Source organism: Corythoichthys intestinalis, chromosome 6 (assembly GCF_030265065.1).
Source record: "Corythoichthys intestinalis isolate RoL2023-P3 chromosome 6, ASM3026506v1, whole genome shotgun sequence".
NCBI lineage: Eukaryota > Metazoa > Chordata > Actinopteri > Syngnathiformes > Syngnathidae > Corythoichthys > Corythoichthys intestinalis.
In genome coordinates this window covers 40851648-40870389 of record NC_080400.1, presented here as the reverse complement: position 1 = coordinate 40870389, position 18742 = coordinate 40851648, and the positions used below count along the sequence as shown (strand labels likewise).

The 18742-nt window shown below is 38.5% G+C and overlaps 1 protein-coding gene across 1 annotated transcript; it reads right to left on the bottom strand.

Annotated features, from left to right (window-relative positions):
* Positions 1-8448: 8448 nt before the first annotated feature.
* LOC130917608 (mRNA decay activator protein ZFP36L1-like) lies at positions 8449-11560 on the bottom strand. Its single transcript, XM_057839187.1, has 2 exons — positions 11346-11560; positions 8449-10368 (listed from the first exon to the last, which is right to left on the bottom strand). Exons 1-2 carry the CDS (start codon positions 11397-11399, stop codon positions 9190-9192), a joined length of 1233 nt encoding a protein of 410 aa, XP_057695170.1. The 5' UTR covers positions 11400-11560; the 3' UTR covers positions 8449-9189.
* Between the last annotated feature and the right edge of the window lie 7182 nt (positions 11561-18742).

The following is an 18742-nucleotide window of genomic DNA, read 5'->3' as shown; positions in this document are numbered from 1 at the left end:
ATATTGATAGGATACACTAGTTGAAGTGATTTCATTCATTTAACCCCCCCCCCCCCTCCATTTTCATTCAGGATTAAAACATTTGAAGTAGTATTCCATTAGTTTAAAAAATCACATTTATATAAGTCTGTCTTTGTCACAGGAAGAGAGTACATCAAGACAAATCAGAGTATGCATGTGCTCCAACCCCACTTAAAACTTGAAACGTGCAAATCCTGTCTGAAAATAAAACAAGTCTGCAGGCAGGATTAGGGAGGGTGAAAGCCAGCGAGATTGAAGGGAGGGTGGGAATTGCAGAAATGAGGAGGAGGGAGGGAGATGAGTGAGGGAAAACTGGGATAGAGAGAATTAGAAGCCTCTACAGGAGGCTTGAGGGAAATGAAATGTTAAAAAGAAGAGTTTATGACAGTTGGGAGGAGTTGGGGGTAGAGAGGAAGCATGACAGGAAGAGACCAAAGAGGGTGCAAATTTGTTCCTCTACATGGAACAGAAGAAAAAAACAAAGAGGGTGCAAATTAAGAGAGGGGTTGTCGTATCTGTCCTTCATGTTAGCTTTATTGGCTGACATGGTCCGTAATTCTCATGAGAAAAATATGTCTGAATACCCAAATGGTGAATGCTACCCAAATGATAAGAACATTGTGCCTCTCAAGACAAATAAATTGCATCGAAACTGTCATCATGCATGACATAATCACACCAGACCTCAGGAAATCTTGCAAGACTTCAGTTTAGTGAACATCAGCAAAAAGATTTGTTCCACAAAAGTATTTCCTCTTTACAATGTCGTTTTCTGTTTTTGTGAATAGTACCAGTGATCACAAAGATGAAAAATGTGGTGAAAGCTATTGTGTTACTGTACTGTTGTTTCTGGTTGTCCTCACTGTTCTTTATAACATAGCTCAGTCAACCTAGACCGTTTAAAAACACAGAATATGCCGATGAATTTATGTGTAGTTAATGGAATTCCTAGATGGACATGAGTTTTTAGAGTCTGGTTTTAAAAGGCCATACAGGGGTAGACAATAAGGGAAAATTAGCCACTGGCTCTCTAGGCCAGTGGCTTTTGAATTTCACTCGCGCTACTATCGAAACCTCTGGCCCAGGTCAATGTGTCAGTTATTGATCCCAATAAACACGAAAAGAACAATTTGCATGAATAACATGAATATATATATTTTTAGGGGCGGGGGGTGCAGAAACCAAAACCACATATCTAGTGCAAATAATCCTATTCCAATTCCGTAATCACTCCAGTATAGCCAGTTCATCTTCCAAGAGGTTTCATCCAATTAACTTCGAAATTTGACCTGTACCATCTCATGACCTGGGACAATAACTGTGAACAACAATTTGAATTTTCACCAAACTCAGCGTGGAATCAACTTTTGCATTTTAAATTTTCTTCGCCAGTAAAAATGAAATTCTTACTAACCCTCCTTTATATGGTCTAAAAATATCCCACGCTTCAGTTATAAAATTCACACCCCAGGTGTCTCTATGACATTCTGTTACACATTTGGCACCACCTAGTGAAGAAAGTCAAGAAATGTCATCTACACAATTAATTCAATGTGTTTAATTAACTAATCGTAGTTAACACGTTCAAGTCCGTCCTTGATTTTATCCATCTAAAAGTGTTAAACAATTAAGTTCTTTTTATTTCATCAAATGCCATTGATGTTATATTGCACAGTCTAACAAGAAAACTAGTTTCCGGAGTTTCCTGATGGGTTTCAATGAATCAGCGCACTTTAAATACAAGGTTGGTTCTTAGCTGCTATTTTTTGCAATGATGGGGACCATGTCAAGTTAAGACCCATTACATAATGTGCAACAAGTCTTAGTTTATCTACGATCCTGAATATGCCAGTTCCCCATTTCAGTCAGGGCTACGGAGGCCCATTTTAAATGCTCACACCTTTAACTACTATTACTTAAATGTGTTACACTTAAATGTATGAATACATTTACTGAATTATCGTCTATTGTTCAAATCTACATACTTATTCCAAAGTGTCTCGATCGATCCAATTTTTCAGTAAACTTCAATAAAGAGAAGCTTTAAACTCCCAAGATTGTGTTCTCTTGTCATCTTTTCTAGGAATGATCTCCTGGGATGCCACACACACTTTCATCATTTTATTTGAGCCCATAGCTTTTTTGCCCCCCCCCCACCCCCCCCCCAACCCCCTGTATTCCTGATTTAACTTCCTTCTGCTTTAGCTTAGTTATTCAAACTCCTTCACTCATGCATACTGAGAATGAGTCTCTTATTCTCACACACGAGCATAAACTTTGTCTCTATGGGCCATATGTTGACCCGTAGTGGACCTGAATGCGGCCATCTGCCTTCCTTTCCTATGCCCCACAGGGCAAGAGTGTGGGAGAATGTCTTTCAGACACAATACAGCACACACAAACACATGCCTTTAACCCTTTAGTCACTAATCACTCCCAGACAGCTTCTCGTGTTAAAATTGACAATATAATACTGCTAGATTGAGATTGGATGCAAGTCATTTATAACTGGTTGCAATCAATCATCTGCTGTTTGTCCTTCTCCATGCTATGACAATTTTACTACTGTTAAAATTTACTGTAAGATTGTCTTGAAAATGTTTTTTTCTACTCCGAGCCCATTTTATAAAATGTGTTGATTTCACCCAACATAGTAGTACTAAGCATTGCTCAACTGTCTTAAGCAAGGCTCCAAGTACCTCCCCCGTCCCATTTATCGCCTTTCCCTTGCCCATTTTGTGCATGTGCATAGATTGGACCTCTGTTTGCGGCATGTAAGTAAGGAAACAAAACTACAACCTAGTGAAAACAAAATCAAAGCAGTATTGTGCTAATGAACGCCCATAGCTCCTAATAGCACAATAAACTACTGAGGCTGTAATGTGAGTGGGACATCCCTGAAGGAGTGGAATAAAGAAAGAGAAGATGAACGGGGTGCGGGGTTGGACTGTCTTGGTGGCAAGTTTAGAGAGAAAGGAAATGGGTGGGAGACCAAACTCTGTAAGATTAAACTCTCAAACAAAGGACTTCTTATCTCCGCATGGGATCGCCATGGCAAGCCTGCTGCTGTTATACAGGCTCCAGCAGGCCTTGGGGAGTGCTTTTCTATTTTGCAAACAGTTTACCCATGTAAAGAGCTGCCACTTAGACATAAATATAATCACTGTTAAAGAAAAACTTTATCAAAAGGCATTTAAAAAATTCAAACCCTGACGTCAGTTTGATTCTAACGTTCGAATAACAAGGGATTTACAGGGTGTCGGGTCGTAACAAGAACATTTTGCAAATGCGTGATTTCAAGTATATAACACAAAACAACTTCAAAACCATGACAGGGATTAATTCAACAATTTGTTGTAACTGAACCTCAAGAAATTGCCCACTTAATCCAATATGACGGGAATGACGTTTTACACTATAGCCAACATTGAATGAATGAATGAATTTATTGTCATTGTCATCATCAGAATCATTGACAGTTACAGAGTGTGGGATAGTTTGGCCAGAAAGCAGAAACATCGACACAGACTATGGAATAATTTGCCCGAAAAAGATGATGACAGACAAAGGAAGACGGGGAAAAAAGCAAATGCTTATCGATACCTGTCCCCCAACAGCCCGGGACTAATGATGGGCGGATCAATACCAAAATATCGATATTTCGATCCAGCGCGTTAAATTTTAGGTATCGATCCCTAAGCAAAAGTATCAATATTTCGAATAAATATTTTATATTTTCTTTGTCTGCTTTTTGGGTATAGTTTTGTGCACTTTTTGTACGACTTTTGCCTTTCGTGTTCTACACGCACGTAAGCGGTGCACGCACATACTGTAAGCAGAGCACCGGTGTCCGCTCCCGCCCCCATTTACGTCCCTATCATATGTCGATCAGCATGCTTTTCCTCCGCCCCTCTCACGAGGCACCAACAGTCAGACCAAACAAACATTTGGAAGCTAGTACTACCAGCCTGGTAGCATGGCTGTACATCGACGACGGATTGTAAAAGAAGTCTGGTTTGGACATATTTCATTTTAATAAATAGCAACGAAGCTAAGTGTACAGTTTGTGCCGAAACTGTCAAATATTCTGGTTATACCAAAAGCCTCACGAAACACTTAAGAAACGTGCATCCTGAAGCACACGACGAATTAAATGAAAAACATGCCGCTCAAACCGAGGAGGACACGAGAAAAGACGAGCACACCGCCGAAGCACAGCAAAGTACTTTAGAAGGGGCGATTGCGAAAGGCAGGACTTATCCAGGTAACGTAGGTGCTAATAGATAATCAGAGACGATATAAGCATTAGTGGCTGATGTGCAATATGAAACGATAAATATGGCGTTTTTGTCATTAAAAGAACTTTGCAGCACTATTGAATATGCTTTGTAATGGAAAGTTATAGCTACTTCTTGTTTGTGAAAAGCAAAGTTCATACTACATTATATAAAAAAAAAAGTCAAATGACCATAGTGACATATTCAACAGTGAAGTATTACTGTAACCTAAATGTGAGTCTCCATTTTATTAATTTTTGATACAATGAGGACAAATCGGCCCACATTACATTCCATAGGATGGTCAAGTGAACTACTAGCAAGCAAGTTGGGTATAAAAATATATGAATTATTACTACTATTATTACTATTAATTCCTTCTTTAAATAGATTCAAAATATTTATCATAGGTAGATTAAAATTTGATCAAATACAACATGTAGCAGGGAAATGTCGTGTGCATATGAATTTAAGGGTCATCTTTAAAGAGTGAGACTGATTAATCAGATTTTGTTGTTGATGGATTGGTTTGTGAGTTTGTAGGGAAACTGCTTTGCTAGTTATTAAAAGCAGCAGTTTTTCCATTGTAATGCATATCTGACACAAAGACACTTTTATTAGTTTTTGAGTGCATGCTGTTGTTGTACATTAGATATCATCAGAATGGCTGAGAACTCTGCAGGGTTGTATATACATATATACAGTATATATATAATATGTATAATATGTATATAATCAACAGGATATATATATATATATATATATATATATATATATATATTATATATAATATATATATATAATATGTATAATATGTATATAATCAACAGGATATATATATATATATATATATATATATACATATATATAAAAATATGAACTTCCGGTATCGATATCGGATCAGGATCGCAATATTTGGCCTTGGTTTTACTTGGTATCGGATCGAATCCAAAATCACTGGTATCGCCCATCACTACCCGGGACGCACAGTCTAGCATGTTTGTGTTAAATAGTCCTTTTTTTTTTTTTTTTTTTTTTTTTTTTTTTTTTTTTTTTTTTTTTTTTTTAACTCATATATCTTTCAAACAGTCATTGATTGCCATGGCATTTCACAATATTGTCAATTTGAGTAGGTTCATTGGATAGGTTGGTGTCGGGAGGGATAGCCGGGGGTATCATGGAGGCCCACGTCTGCTGTATCCGCTCCGGAAGATTAGTCATCATCCTCCCTTGCCCGGTTCCCGCGAGCGAGCCTTTCATGATCCAAACATTAAATCACTTGTTTGATAAACAATACAATACATCTCACCAATCAATGAAAACTGAGAATCATTTGTTCTGATTTGTAACATCTATTGTACTAACGTGCAGGGGTGAAAGAGGGCCGAAACTGTCCGGAATGCGGTTCCGGTATAAGATTCGGGGCCGGAACACTGTTCCGGTATCAGTGTTGTTAATAACGGCGTTACAATATAACGGCGTTACTAACGCCGTTATTTTTTTCAGTAGTGGGTAATCGAATTAATTACTTTTCTCATCTTGGCAACGCCGTTACCGTTACTGAGGACGGAAAGGCATGCGTTACTATGCGTTACTATATTGGTCGAAAAGTCTGAGGGAGACGGACTCACCGAGACGACAGAGCAGAGCAGGAGCGGGGAGGAGGCAAGAAAGTTGTGACGCCGAGCAAACGCGATGCTCGGTAGCTCCAATAATACATGTTGTAGCCGATAGCCGGACAAACTACGCCCGCATGTTATGGTAGATATGGTAGACATGGTAGATATCCCATATACTGTATATAGATATAACTAGATGCAAAATGACAGCCGCCATCTTAAAGCAGTAGGCTTTTTAGGACGGCTCTGTTGTAGAGAACCTTCCTCGCGAACCTAAGTAACTTTTTATCTAAAATACTTCTAAATCGGCAAAATCTTGACTTGAATCTATCTTTAAATGATGAAACAGTTTTAAAACTTTCATATGTCGAAAGTAGAGAGAAGGGAACTAATGCAATAATGGGAGCAATTTTAACAACTTTTAACAGTTGATTCAGGGTAAAGGGTAAATTAGGGTAAAGAATTGGGCTCAGGCCAATTATACCAAAAACCTCCACAAAAAACTTCACATAGTGTGGCCAATGTTTTTTTTTTTTTTTTTTTGAGGAAAAAAAAAAAAAAAGTAATTATCACCAATTACTTTGCCAAGTAACTGATTACTCTTACATTCAGGTAATTGAGTTAGTAACGCAATTACTTTTTGGGAGAAGTAATTTGTAACTATAATTAATTACTTTTTTTCAGTAAGATTAACAACACTGTCCGGTATAAGATTTGGGGAAATTATGACAGCAACTTTCAAAGCCCTGTGTAAAAAACAAAACAAAAAAAAAAACATAGACTGCGAGGCTGCCACACGCGCATCTCATCTCCAAGAAGAAATAGATCTACCAACGACAGATTTATATACACAAGGGTTAACAACAAGCATAATAAAGTGTTTGTGTAGTGTAATCCATTTCCACCGATATTTATTATTTTATATCACGGACGGCACGGAGGTTTCCCCAGCTGCTGCAGTTATCTGAGTCTGCCGAGACACATCAATGTGCGCATGCGCGCAGCAACGCAAACCGCCCTGGACTCAGTTGTCCGTTCAATTGGCTGACATGTGATCAGCAGAGATCGCAAGCTATGATTGGTTCAAATTTTCTAGAACAGCAACAACAACAAAAAATAAAAGAACAAGGTTGTTGAATTGATGTGATAATAAAGGGCAATTCAACAGAAAATTGATCAGATCTTTAAGAGAAAGGAAAGAGTTGAAGAGGCATATTTTATTTACTCTGATTGGGGGGATTCCGAACAGCTTTCCTGTCAATGTGCACTTTGGACTTATTTTGAATTATGTTAGGCTACCTATTTATTTCCTTATAATTTAAACGAAGTCTATGTTTGTGTAATCTTCAAAATGTATCCCATTTAACAGTGCATAATATAAGTAATTTGTACTTATTTTGGGGAAGGTATCTTATATCTTTATTATCCAAAAGCAAAAAGTAAATGTTTACATTAAATTCAAATTTTAATGTATATCCTATGTTCTTAAGTAGTTAAAATTGAGATTTTGCCTTGAGATGTGAGGAAATGGGAGATTAGGAGACAGAGGTTGGGGTTACTGCTGTTTTTGTTAATATTTATTTTGCAAATAATTGAAAAAATACAATTATTTAATGAAAATCAGTTTATATATTATGGTAATAACTGTGCTACAAGCAGTTTTCTTCAAATTTCAGTGGTTTTAGAAGGTTAGACCCCCCCCTCAAAAAAAAAAAAAAAAACTCAGGCAGGGCAGTGGCAGGGCAGTCTGCGGTCAAACAATGCAAAGTAGATACGTTACTCAAGCTTAAATACAGAAAAGTCACAATCCCACTATCAGCTATATTTTGTTCACCCACTTAATAATCATGCAACATAAATCATCCCGATTTGGTATGAATTCCATTCTAATATTGTATGTTTATTCATTTTTCAATACCGCTTCACATGTACGTCAACTCAAAAGACAAGCAGAAGCCTGTACCACCTTACTTCAGGCACTAACGAGCTGCCAGCCAATTTTCTGTTTTTCTCCTCTTAACTTTAAAATGAGGTAGGAGACTTTTGTTTTTTTTTAAATAAAAATGCCTTTATTTCAAAACAAATGAAAAACAACAAATATATTAAACTTGATACAAGCATGAACATCTCAAAGCCCTCTATAAATAGGTTAAAATAAATAAACTAATTAATTTACTAAAGGGTATCACCTAAAGCACTATGGGCCTCAAAATGAGAAAAAGACCCTTTTAAATAAAGCAAGAGGATGTGGTCATCTAAACAACTACATTTAACACACACAGAACTGGTAACATTTCTAAAAGGTTTAGCTTTAGTTTGCTGGCTGTCACTCATGTAATGCAAAAGAAAAAAAAAAAAAAAAAAAAAAAAAAAAAAAAAAAATTCCTACACAAACATGACAATACACAAAGCCAGAACAGCGAGAATACTGGATGAAGAAAAAAATGTTCTCAGCAAAAAGTCAGTACACTTGGTACAAAGAGAAAAATAATCTAGGAATGTTTGTGATAGTTCAAGCCAAGTCTTACATCTGGTGTTTTTTTTTTTTTTTTTTTTTTTTGTCCTATTGGAAATAAACTAGCGTGATGGTATCTGGTTAAAAGATTGTTAGGTCCCTCTGACTGATTAATTCCAATCTCCAGGCTTATTATTACTATTGTCAGCAAATATCAATCAGTAAACCAGCATTGCCGTAACATCTGATTAATGTGTTTCCTTTTAATATTACTGACTTTAGGCCTCGTTTCGTCATTATTAAGCTTGACAGGTGGAGCAACAGTTTTAACATGAGGCCAAAGAAATACAAGACACACTCCCTCATCACAACAATCAGGAACGAACTAGCAAACTGTTCAACATGACCTGCAACATTACAGGTACTTTCAAGTTGTTTAAAAACACAACAACGAGCTTTAAAGCCTCCGATTTGAGGCCAATGACCCAACCATAACCTCGGACTGCACTGTTTGGCAGAAATAGCAGCTTATAAAACAATACACTACAGTGCTTCTTAAACATTAGGCCACACGGTGGTCCTGATACCGCCATACTTAACATTTAACTACAAAATGCAAGGTCTTTGGCTTTGAAAATAATCTCAGTTGGACTGTTAGCACTTCACTCCCATCGATCTTTCTTTTCTATTCTATTATTAAGCTTGGGAATACTGTACATTTCCACAATATGGCAATTAATGTAACATTTAGATATGGGGAGAATTTGGGTATGTGTAGGCCACTGTGTTAAAGGGTGTGTTTGTGTGTGGGTAAAGCCTAAAGGCAGATCCCAGCAGCGTCCTCAGGAACAGAGAGCTGACTAAATACGGCGAGGCGTTTCCCGTCATTCATGCCGCTGCAGGACTCCAATCCGCTAAGCGAGCTAGCAGAGCTGCTCCCATCCTGGTCCTGATCTGAAAGAGAGGTATAGGACAGGGATCTTGTGTCGAGTGACTGTGAAAAGAACGCAGAAGCTCCAGGGCTCTGCCTCAGGGATGGGGATGCAGAGGGAGAAAGACCAGAAGGGGAACAGCCAGAGTCCGGGGAGGGGAGGAAAGGAGGGTGTTGATCTGCAGCAGTAGGGGGTTGGTACTGAGGGTTAGGCGAGGCCTCAAAGGTAGGCGAGTCCATCTCCAAGAAGACGCTAGAGAGGAGATCGGTGATATCAGCACAAGGGGGAGAAGCAGATGGCGCTCGTGAGTAAGAAGCAGTGGGGGGATGAGAAGCAAGGCTTTGCTGGGAAGCTGAGGGAAACCCTGCAAAGCTGACGCTCTGTCTGATAAGTGGGATTCTGTGAGAGCGTGAGGAAGGAAGAGACAGGGGTGCAAAGCCTGAAGAGGCAGAGGAGCTGCGCAAGTGATTTTTCTCCTCCTCGTTGTTGTGGACAAAGTGGCAGCGGATCCCATAAGGACAGAAGCCTATGGTGTGGAAGGTGCGGCATGGTTCAGTTTTGTACTTTGGATGCCTGCTGAGATCTCGCAGCTCCTCGGGCCCGTGGGCGAATTGGCACTTCCCACCATACTTGCACATACCGTTCTCTGTGAAGGAACGGCATAGTTCTGTTTTGTAGCGGGTGGAAGAAGTGGCAGAGGTGGATGACATGTTGGTGTTCAGCAGGGTGGGGCTGAAGCCTTCTTGAGGGTCCTTCACATCTGAATCAGGCCAGCCCAGATTTGCTGCTGTCGCTCTGCACGTCTCAACCATACTGAATGAGCGCTGTGACAGGAAGTGTTGCTTTCGCCACTGGCTAGAACTGGGAGGAACACAAGCCTGGTGCTTCTCTGGCCTTTGCCCCCAAATAGAAGAGGACAGATAGACATTGTCTGGTGGGCTGATGTCAAGAGACAAGGACGTGTCGCAGCTACGTTGTCGTCCAATGTAGCCCGGTGTCTTCATTGCTAGGCTGAGTGATGACAGTGGGCTGTCCTGCTCCCTCAGGTCCAGACTCAGTAATTTCTGCACAAAGTGGAAAAAAAATACAAAAAATAACCCCATTGCCATATTAAAAGCATCAAACAACAACTTATTAGCTTTTGCATCAATAACTCAAGAAAAGATACACAGCTACAATACAATAGACCACCAGTTGTTGTTTACTTCATTAAAAGTGTACTTTGAGCTATGGCGCCATCTTATTTCCCCTGAGGTGGTCTGTTCACCATCAGCTGACTCGCAAATTTCTCCTGTAAACACCAACATCACGTTTTTCAAAAGTCCAAATTAGATATGTTTACAAATACATATATATGATGAATAAAAAAATGAAAAAAAACTAAAGGGATAAGATTTATTGGGAAGTCCTTCAAAAGAATAGTAATATACCTGTACTAGGTAACAAATCTGATGGCACACTAGCAAACAAGTCAGAAAATGATGATCAGTTAAATATACAGTACACCCAGTTGACGAGCTGAACATGTATCTACATTTGACGTCACTAACATTCAATTAACAAAGGTAAATTATTCGAAGTAAATATTTTCAGATTAATTCATGAAACTGGATAATTACTTACAGCACACTAGTTGAAAGTAGCTACTGCGAGGCATTGCTCAACCCACGTGATCAACCGTTTCTCGCATCTTAAATTTAAACGGTCAAGTTAATCAATTACCATTTTTGAAATTAATTTACACACGTTCCCAGCGTTTGTACGCCGCTTAAAGTTATTCTAATCTTGAATCAGCAAACAAACATCACTTAAAAAGCCAACCAGGCTAGCCCAGGCTAACTCTGACACCACGCAATTGTCAGACTTTTACCGGAGAAGGCTACAACTTTAGAATGAAGTTTCGCACCGTACAAACAGACATGTAATAAATGTTAGCAAACTTGTGGCGCTCGAACTTTAAACTTTAGCCGATGTGGCCGTCTTGTACACACGTTTCCTGTTTTGTTGTGTGTTTCTTTCTGTTTGTATTAGTTTGTTTTACCTTGCACATCATCTCGTCCAGGCCAGCGAATTGGTCGAGGTGGTAAGACGGCATGGTTCTCGCTGAGCTCTCAACGTGCTCCTATCCGCTTCCACAGCGATAGACGCGGCCCAGTGTGTGGCATGAGTCGATTAGAAGTTTCTGGTAAGGGGAGAGGGGTGCTAAACAAGCGCAAGACGCTGACCACGTGTGGGTTTAAAACCGGACACGGAGCCTGCAGGCCACTCCCACGCCGCCCATTCGCAACCAGGCCTGCCCAAAAGTTGTTTTCACCGCGTTAAGCAGACGAAGTCTCCATGGTTAATAGTATGTTTGTTAGTTGTTGTTTTTTTAAGAAATTGATACATGTAACTATTTTTTAACAAAAGCCCTGGCTGAATACTGTATGAGAGGTTTGCACTGGTGCTTTCATTTTTTCTGAACTAATCACACTTCTGTTGAATCAAAAGTGTTACTCATTTTAAAACAATTTTCTAATGAATAAAAAACATTAGAAGAAATACAATGCTGCTAAGATGAATAAAAACAGAAATAAGTCTTTGTATGGCGCCCAATAACTTTCTAAATTAGATTTTTTTTTTTCATAGTAGGCCCTTTTAACGCGTTGTCTGCCTCTGACAACGATAGACGTCCAAATTCTTTTATGAGTGAGGACCAGGGGTGAAAATGGGCCAGAACGGTCAGGAACGCAGTTCCGGTATAAAATTCAAGGCCAGAACACAGTTCCGGTATAAGATTCAGGGCCGGAATGCTGTTCCAGTACATGGTGCTTTGATTCAAAAAATATGACGGCAACTGTCAAAACTAGAGGTGTGCAAAATAGCCGATTCTTAGATTAGTCGCGATTCGGCCGTGGAAGATTCGAGAACGGTTCACAAACATCCAAATTCTGATTATTGAAATATGCGAAGTAAAGCGGAAGTACACAACACTCAGCGCGCCGCGCGGTCTTCAGGACAGAACGGAGCGAGAGTAGCTAAACATCATGCTTCTCATTACCCGGCCCCTCGGGTAATGCCAATGCTCAACTCACGGCTCTAGCTCAACTCATGCAACGAGATAAAAAAACACAACAACATACCTGACTGCTGCCGAAAAGCTGCTACAAAGTACATCCATTTAATGTTACGGCGGATATCATTTATATAGGACTAGATGCAATATAGATTTGGTAGTGTTAGCAGCACATCTACAAAAAGCTAGATGGGGGCGTTAGTAAACGGCTGCCATCTTAAAGCAGTACACTTCCCTGCAAGGCTGTTGTAGCGAACCTTCCAAGCAAACCTAATTAACTTTTTATCTAAAATACTCCTAAATCGGCAAAATATTGACTTGAATCTATCTTTAAAATAGTTTTAAAACTTTCACATGTCGAAAGTAGACAAAAGGGAAATTATGGAATAACGGGAGCAATTTTAACAAATTTAACGGTTGATTCACAACATTAAATTAATTGAATGTAGTTTAAAGCTGCTGATACAGAATGGGGACTGGAGTTTTTTATTTAATGTTATTTTTGTATATTTGTTTACTGCTATATGTTAACTTGATACTGAAATAGTAGTGTGGTTTAGCCTGAGAGTATTTTTGAACAATTTTGGAACGAATGTACAAAACATTAAAAAAAAAAAAAAAAAAAAGGCGGGGGGTGCATCAATAATCGTTTTATAATCGAATCGGAGCCTCTGAATCGTAATCGTAATCGAATCGTTAGGTGCCCAAAGATTCCCAGCTCTAGTCAAAACGCTATTTAAAAAAGAAAATGCTTAACTGCCACACATGCATTTCATCTCCAAGAAGAAAACAAATTTACCAACTTCAGATTTACACAAGTGTTAACAACAAGCACAATAAAGTACTTGTGTAGCGTAATCCGTTTCCACCAATATTTATTATTTATTTTATTCAACGGACGGCATAGAGGTTTCCTTAGCGGCTGCCGTTATCTGAGTTCGACGATGATCAGTCACGTCAATGTGCGAATGCACACAGCAAAACAAAACGCCTGGACTCATTTATCCGTTCAAGAGGCCGATATACTGACATGTAATCAGCAGAGATACTTAGCTCTGATTGGTTCAAATGTGCATGTTTTCTGGAACAGCCCCCCCCCAAAAAAAGTTGAATTCATGCAACAAAAAAAGGGCAATGTAACATAAAATGGATCAAATCTTTAAGAGCAATGAAAGAGTTGAGGAGTCTTATTTATCATATTTAGTTTTATTTGCTCTGATGGGGAGGTTCAGAACATGTTAGCTGTCAATGTGCACTTTGGACTTTTATTTATTCATTTATGTTAGGCTACTTATTCATTACCTTATGATTAAAAAAAAAAAAGTCAATATTTGCACGATCTTCTAAATATATTCCATTTCACTCTGCATAATATAAGTCATTTGTACTTATTTTTCTGAATGTATGATACTTATATCTATGTTATAAAAAAGTAAATGTTTACATTAACTTCAATTTTAATATACATCCTATGTTCTTAAGTAGTTAAAACTAAGATTTGGCATTTAGTATGTGAGAAAATGAGGGAAAATAAAAATTAGGAGATGGAGGTTGGGGTTATTGCTGTTTTTGTTAACTTTTATTTTGCAAATCATTGAAAAAATACAATTTTGAATGAAAATCTGTTTTTGTATGTGTTATAGAAATAACTGTGCTAATACAGTTTTCTTTGCATTTCAGTAATTTAAGAGGTTTGACCCCCACCAAAATAATGAAAGAAAATAAATAAATAAAATTTCTGGCTCCGTTGCGACCTTCACGTCGGGGAGTTCCGGCAAGAAATTCTAGCCACTTTCTCCCCTGATGAGGACTGAATGTGAACGCTCATGTTTCAGTCCGATTGACTGCGATAGACGTCGATCCACTGGAAGGAGACTATTTGCTGCCAGCCTTTCCCAATCAAACTTGATTGGACATTGTTATGTATTATTTTAATTTGATTTTTTTTTTTTTTAATGGATTTAAAAAAAAAAAAAAAAGCCGCAATACTGTTTTTACCACAGTGTTTTGTATTACTTAGTACAGGATATGAGTACTTCTGCTCCCTCTGGTTCTACATTTTTAAATCGATATAAATCAACATCATCCATGCTAGGAAGAGCAAAAATATCATATTCCACTACGATAACTAATTATAATAAATATAGGCACTCCGATATACAATTTGGAGCTCCTTATGCATCATTTGTCTGTAAATGACGAGGTATATCTATCCTAAATTGTGTTGGTCACAGACAGCATCACGTCCCATAGTTCAACACATGGCAGCTCAGGTCCTTGCAAAGTTTTGAAACAGCAGCATTTACTGTATAATTAACGAAAGGCGTACATCATTTTATGTTTCATAAATGGTTCATACAGCTGACAGTATAGTACTGCCTTTAAACTGAGATCTTACTATAAAGATAAACAACAATATTAAAAATATTATTGTTATCTGTAAATTTTCTAATGAAACCTCTGTTATTAAATCACTTCATATTGCTGGACAGTCTCTTGCTGGTTTGCTGTGATAATTAAATAAATTCATTTATTAACTTTGAAATTCTTTGATTTATTCTCAGGACCCGTAACAAAATTCTTCAAACGAAGATACATGGAGACTGCAGTCACTTTAAGCTACTTAAAATATTAAGAAAGAGACCAAACCACTAACAGATACTGTAGCAGAGGTGCAGAAACATATGGATTGAAGAGACAAGCTTTGAGATAACCTGTCCCTATGACACAGACTGGGAGGAGCAAGGTCTTTGATTTCAAATGTAAATGTAGATGTGTAAAAAATTCCACTGCAGAGTAGAGCCATGACTATATCTGAGTTTGAAAGACCGTGTGTCTCTTATCATATCCCCACCAGCATGCATTATGGATTTCAAAACAAAAATAAACAAAGGCAAAAGAATATCCCAAACACAGGTTTTCCTCTAAACCTGAAAAATCCTGCTACAACCCAAAACTGCATCATTGACAAAACTCTCTGGTCCCTTTATTCTCCACATTATTTACTTTGCTTATTGAGTGTCGTTCTGTTGTCAGAGGACACTTGAAACCCGATCAGGGCTCAAAACATGCAATGAAAAATTAGTCCAATGAATACAGAGCTTATTTTGATCTAGTAGAATGGTCTCCATTAAATGCTTTTGTGCATGTTTATATGCGTGTGTATGTAGGTGTGTGTGGTCCGGTCAAATTAAAAAAAAAAAAAAAAATGCAAACGCTATTACAAACACCAAACACATATGTGCGCATATACACACACAAGCGCACGCACGCACACAACCGCAGACACAATGGCAATGATGTAATTGTAAAGGTTCACCCCAGGCACTCCGATCAGCCAGGACACCAAGTGTAAGCAGGGTCTGAAAATAAGCTTATTCTGCAGTTACTCTATCAAAGATGTAATCCAAGAAGAGTTACGTAAACGATTTACATCAATGGGTGCACTTGATAAATGTCCCGAGAAAAGGGGGGAAAAACTTTTACAAAGAAAAAATATTTGAAGTGCTTTCTGATCATACTACTCACAACTAAGCATTGTCTTAGTAAAGGTAGACTTTGTGATTACAGTTCTTGTTGGGTGTTGTCGAGAAACCTGTTCTCATAGATACTTGGTATATTCATTTTTAGATCATTTTGTAATGAATAAGATTTGCACAGCTCATAGCGTCTTCTCTGAAGCAATGTCACAAAGAGATAACACAGCTGCCTTGTAAAATTACACTTTCTTTTGAGCCGCTTCATGGGTTAACATGGGGGCCTGCCCATTCGCATTGGAAATAACAAAAAGTGTATGCATTGAGAGTTTGGGATGTATCTTCTCAAGAGCACCTGCGTGAGGCTCTTGTTTGTCTTGGCTGGCCAGCTTTTAATTATTCTTTCCTTAATAAATGCATTTATCTTAGGTGATGTTTTCTTTTCTTTTTGTTCCTGAAATGTTTGTCGTCATCTCCTGTTCACGAAGAGAATAGAAGAACCTGTAAAAAAAAGAGGTAGAATTTTTCTTCTTCACGGTATATTGAGGTAATAAAATATACTTTATGTGTAAATATGTGCAGAATAAACTCCGAATATGGCTTCAGAAATGAGATTTTAGATAGTGACGTGTCATTTGAATATGTTTACATATTCAGAAGGCCGACCATGGCGGTGTGTTCAATGTGTTCAAAACTGTGAACAACGGCTAATTATATTGGACAACAACACACGGGTGTAATTAGTTCAGAGTCTAAAGATTTTTTTCTCTGCATTTAGCTTGAGATTAAAACTAGCACTGTTAACAAGCAATTAACAAGAAGTCAACAACATTAAGTGCCTTGAGGCAACTGGGCCCCTCTCCGCTGATGTGGTTAGGTAAACAAACATTATCTGCAAACAAGCTATTTGGTTGGCAAGTTGAGTTTAATTCTATAAACAAATTTCTTTGGGGTATTGTGGGATTACTGAGTGTATAGGAAGGATCTTAAAGAAGATGGGGGAGGGAGACACAGAAGGAGAACTCCTGAAAGGGAGTTTTGGTTATTGTTGAGTCCAGCTGGGCTAGAGTACCTTTGGTGCACAATGAGCTCAATGAGTTGCAGACCCAAATAACAAACCAATGGCCCGCCTTCCACCACGCCACACACTTGTATACTCCAAAACCACATGAGTGAATGGAGGAAAGAGGGGGCTTGTTTGGAGGAATGGGTTGGGGGTGAGGGTTTTGGAATGAAAGGTTTAGTATTGAAATTATGAAAGAAAGGACTACTGTTAAGAAAGAATGTAATTTAGAACGTTGTACTAGATATAGGACCAATCAACGAGAAAAAAAAAAAAACTTGTGTCAGTTGGGACACTGTCTCCTTTGTCTCACCATGAAATGATTACCAGAGTCACATGTTTGGAATGAGAAGTGATCAGAAATGACGTTGCAAACGTGATGTAAACCCTGGCAGGAAGGTGCCTCATTTTTACACCACGTTTAGAGAAATGATCTTGGGAATAGTCTCAGACCTTTTTTTTAATTTTTTTTTTTATTTTTTATTTTTCTATCACTGCTGCTTTATATAGCTACTTTTGGAGATTAAAACACAAATGGAGGATGACCAAAAAAAAAAAACTGCCATGTATAGTCAGCCAGTCAGAAAAAGTTTTTTTTTCATTTGTACACACAGCCCAATAAATCAATTGTGTCAAAGTGAAGTCATTCCTCCACAGACTCACAAAGGATTCCTGAGATAAGAGGCTACTATTACCAATGACATAATAAGATGGGGGTGGGAGGAACTGCGGGGCATGTGTTGGGGGTGGTGGGGCGGGGTCAGTAGACCTGATGAACATCTGCTCCTTTTTTTCCTTTCCCTTTCCCTAACCCCCACATCTTCCCTTCGATGATGAACCTCCAATGTGCAAGTGCTCCTGCTTTCAAAAAGCCTATAGGTTTGAGTGTCTGTTTCTGTGACACCATTTTGAACTGAAAACACACTAAAAGTGTATAATAACAATTTAAACACATATTGACTGATACCTAAAATCCCAAATATTCTAATTGGCTTACTTTGTGTTTTGAATTATTCCCAAGGCCTTAGATGGAACGTTTGAATGTGAACCTTCAGTTCATCAACATTCAGCAACAAATGTTGAGGCAAAGGCGACGCAGAAGACAGTTGTGGAGGTGGTCTGTTCGACTGTTGATGACGCACAGAGACTGGCAGTGACATTACGAATTCTAGCCTCAGATGGAAGCCGGCAAGTGGCTAGCTTCAAACTGGCGTCGAGCAATGTGTCCAGCGTTTTGTCTGAGGTGTGCAAAGCACTGTGGACAGCCCTATAGCCCGATTTTTTTGCCGTGTCCTACAACCAGCCAGTGTGAAGCCATAACAGATTTCTGGCAGCTATGGAATTTACCAAACTGCGTTGGAAGCCTTGATGGTAAACACGTTATCATAAAAGCACCGAGGCTCTCTCAATCAGTGACGATGTATCCAGTGTGTGAACTGTCTGTTGTTGAAAATTCAACATCAAAATAACTCTTTTGACTCCAAACCTGTGTTTTATTCTTCATATACTTGAAGTGTAAAATATAAATAAGTCACAGATTCACAGCAAACATAAGTACACAATAAATGATCAAGTGCACCAACCAAAAATACTACATAAAGTGATAAAAAGCTGACAGTTTTTGGCCGACTGTGTCATCGCTTTGTCATTCGCTTCTGAACACACATTCACTTGTCTCAGAGGTTCTTCCATTTTTTTAATACATTCGCTGACCTCCAGCCCCTTATTTTAAGCAATCTCCTTCCATGAATTGCTTGCCATTTGGCAATCTTTATAATGTCTTGACGAGACATTGTAGAGGTTGTCTTGCGGACTTCTTCGATGATCCTCTTGTCGGCTTGGTC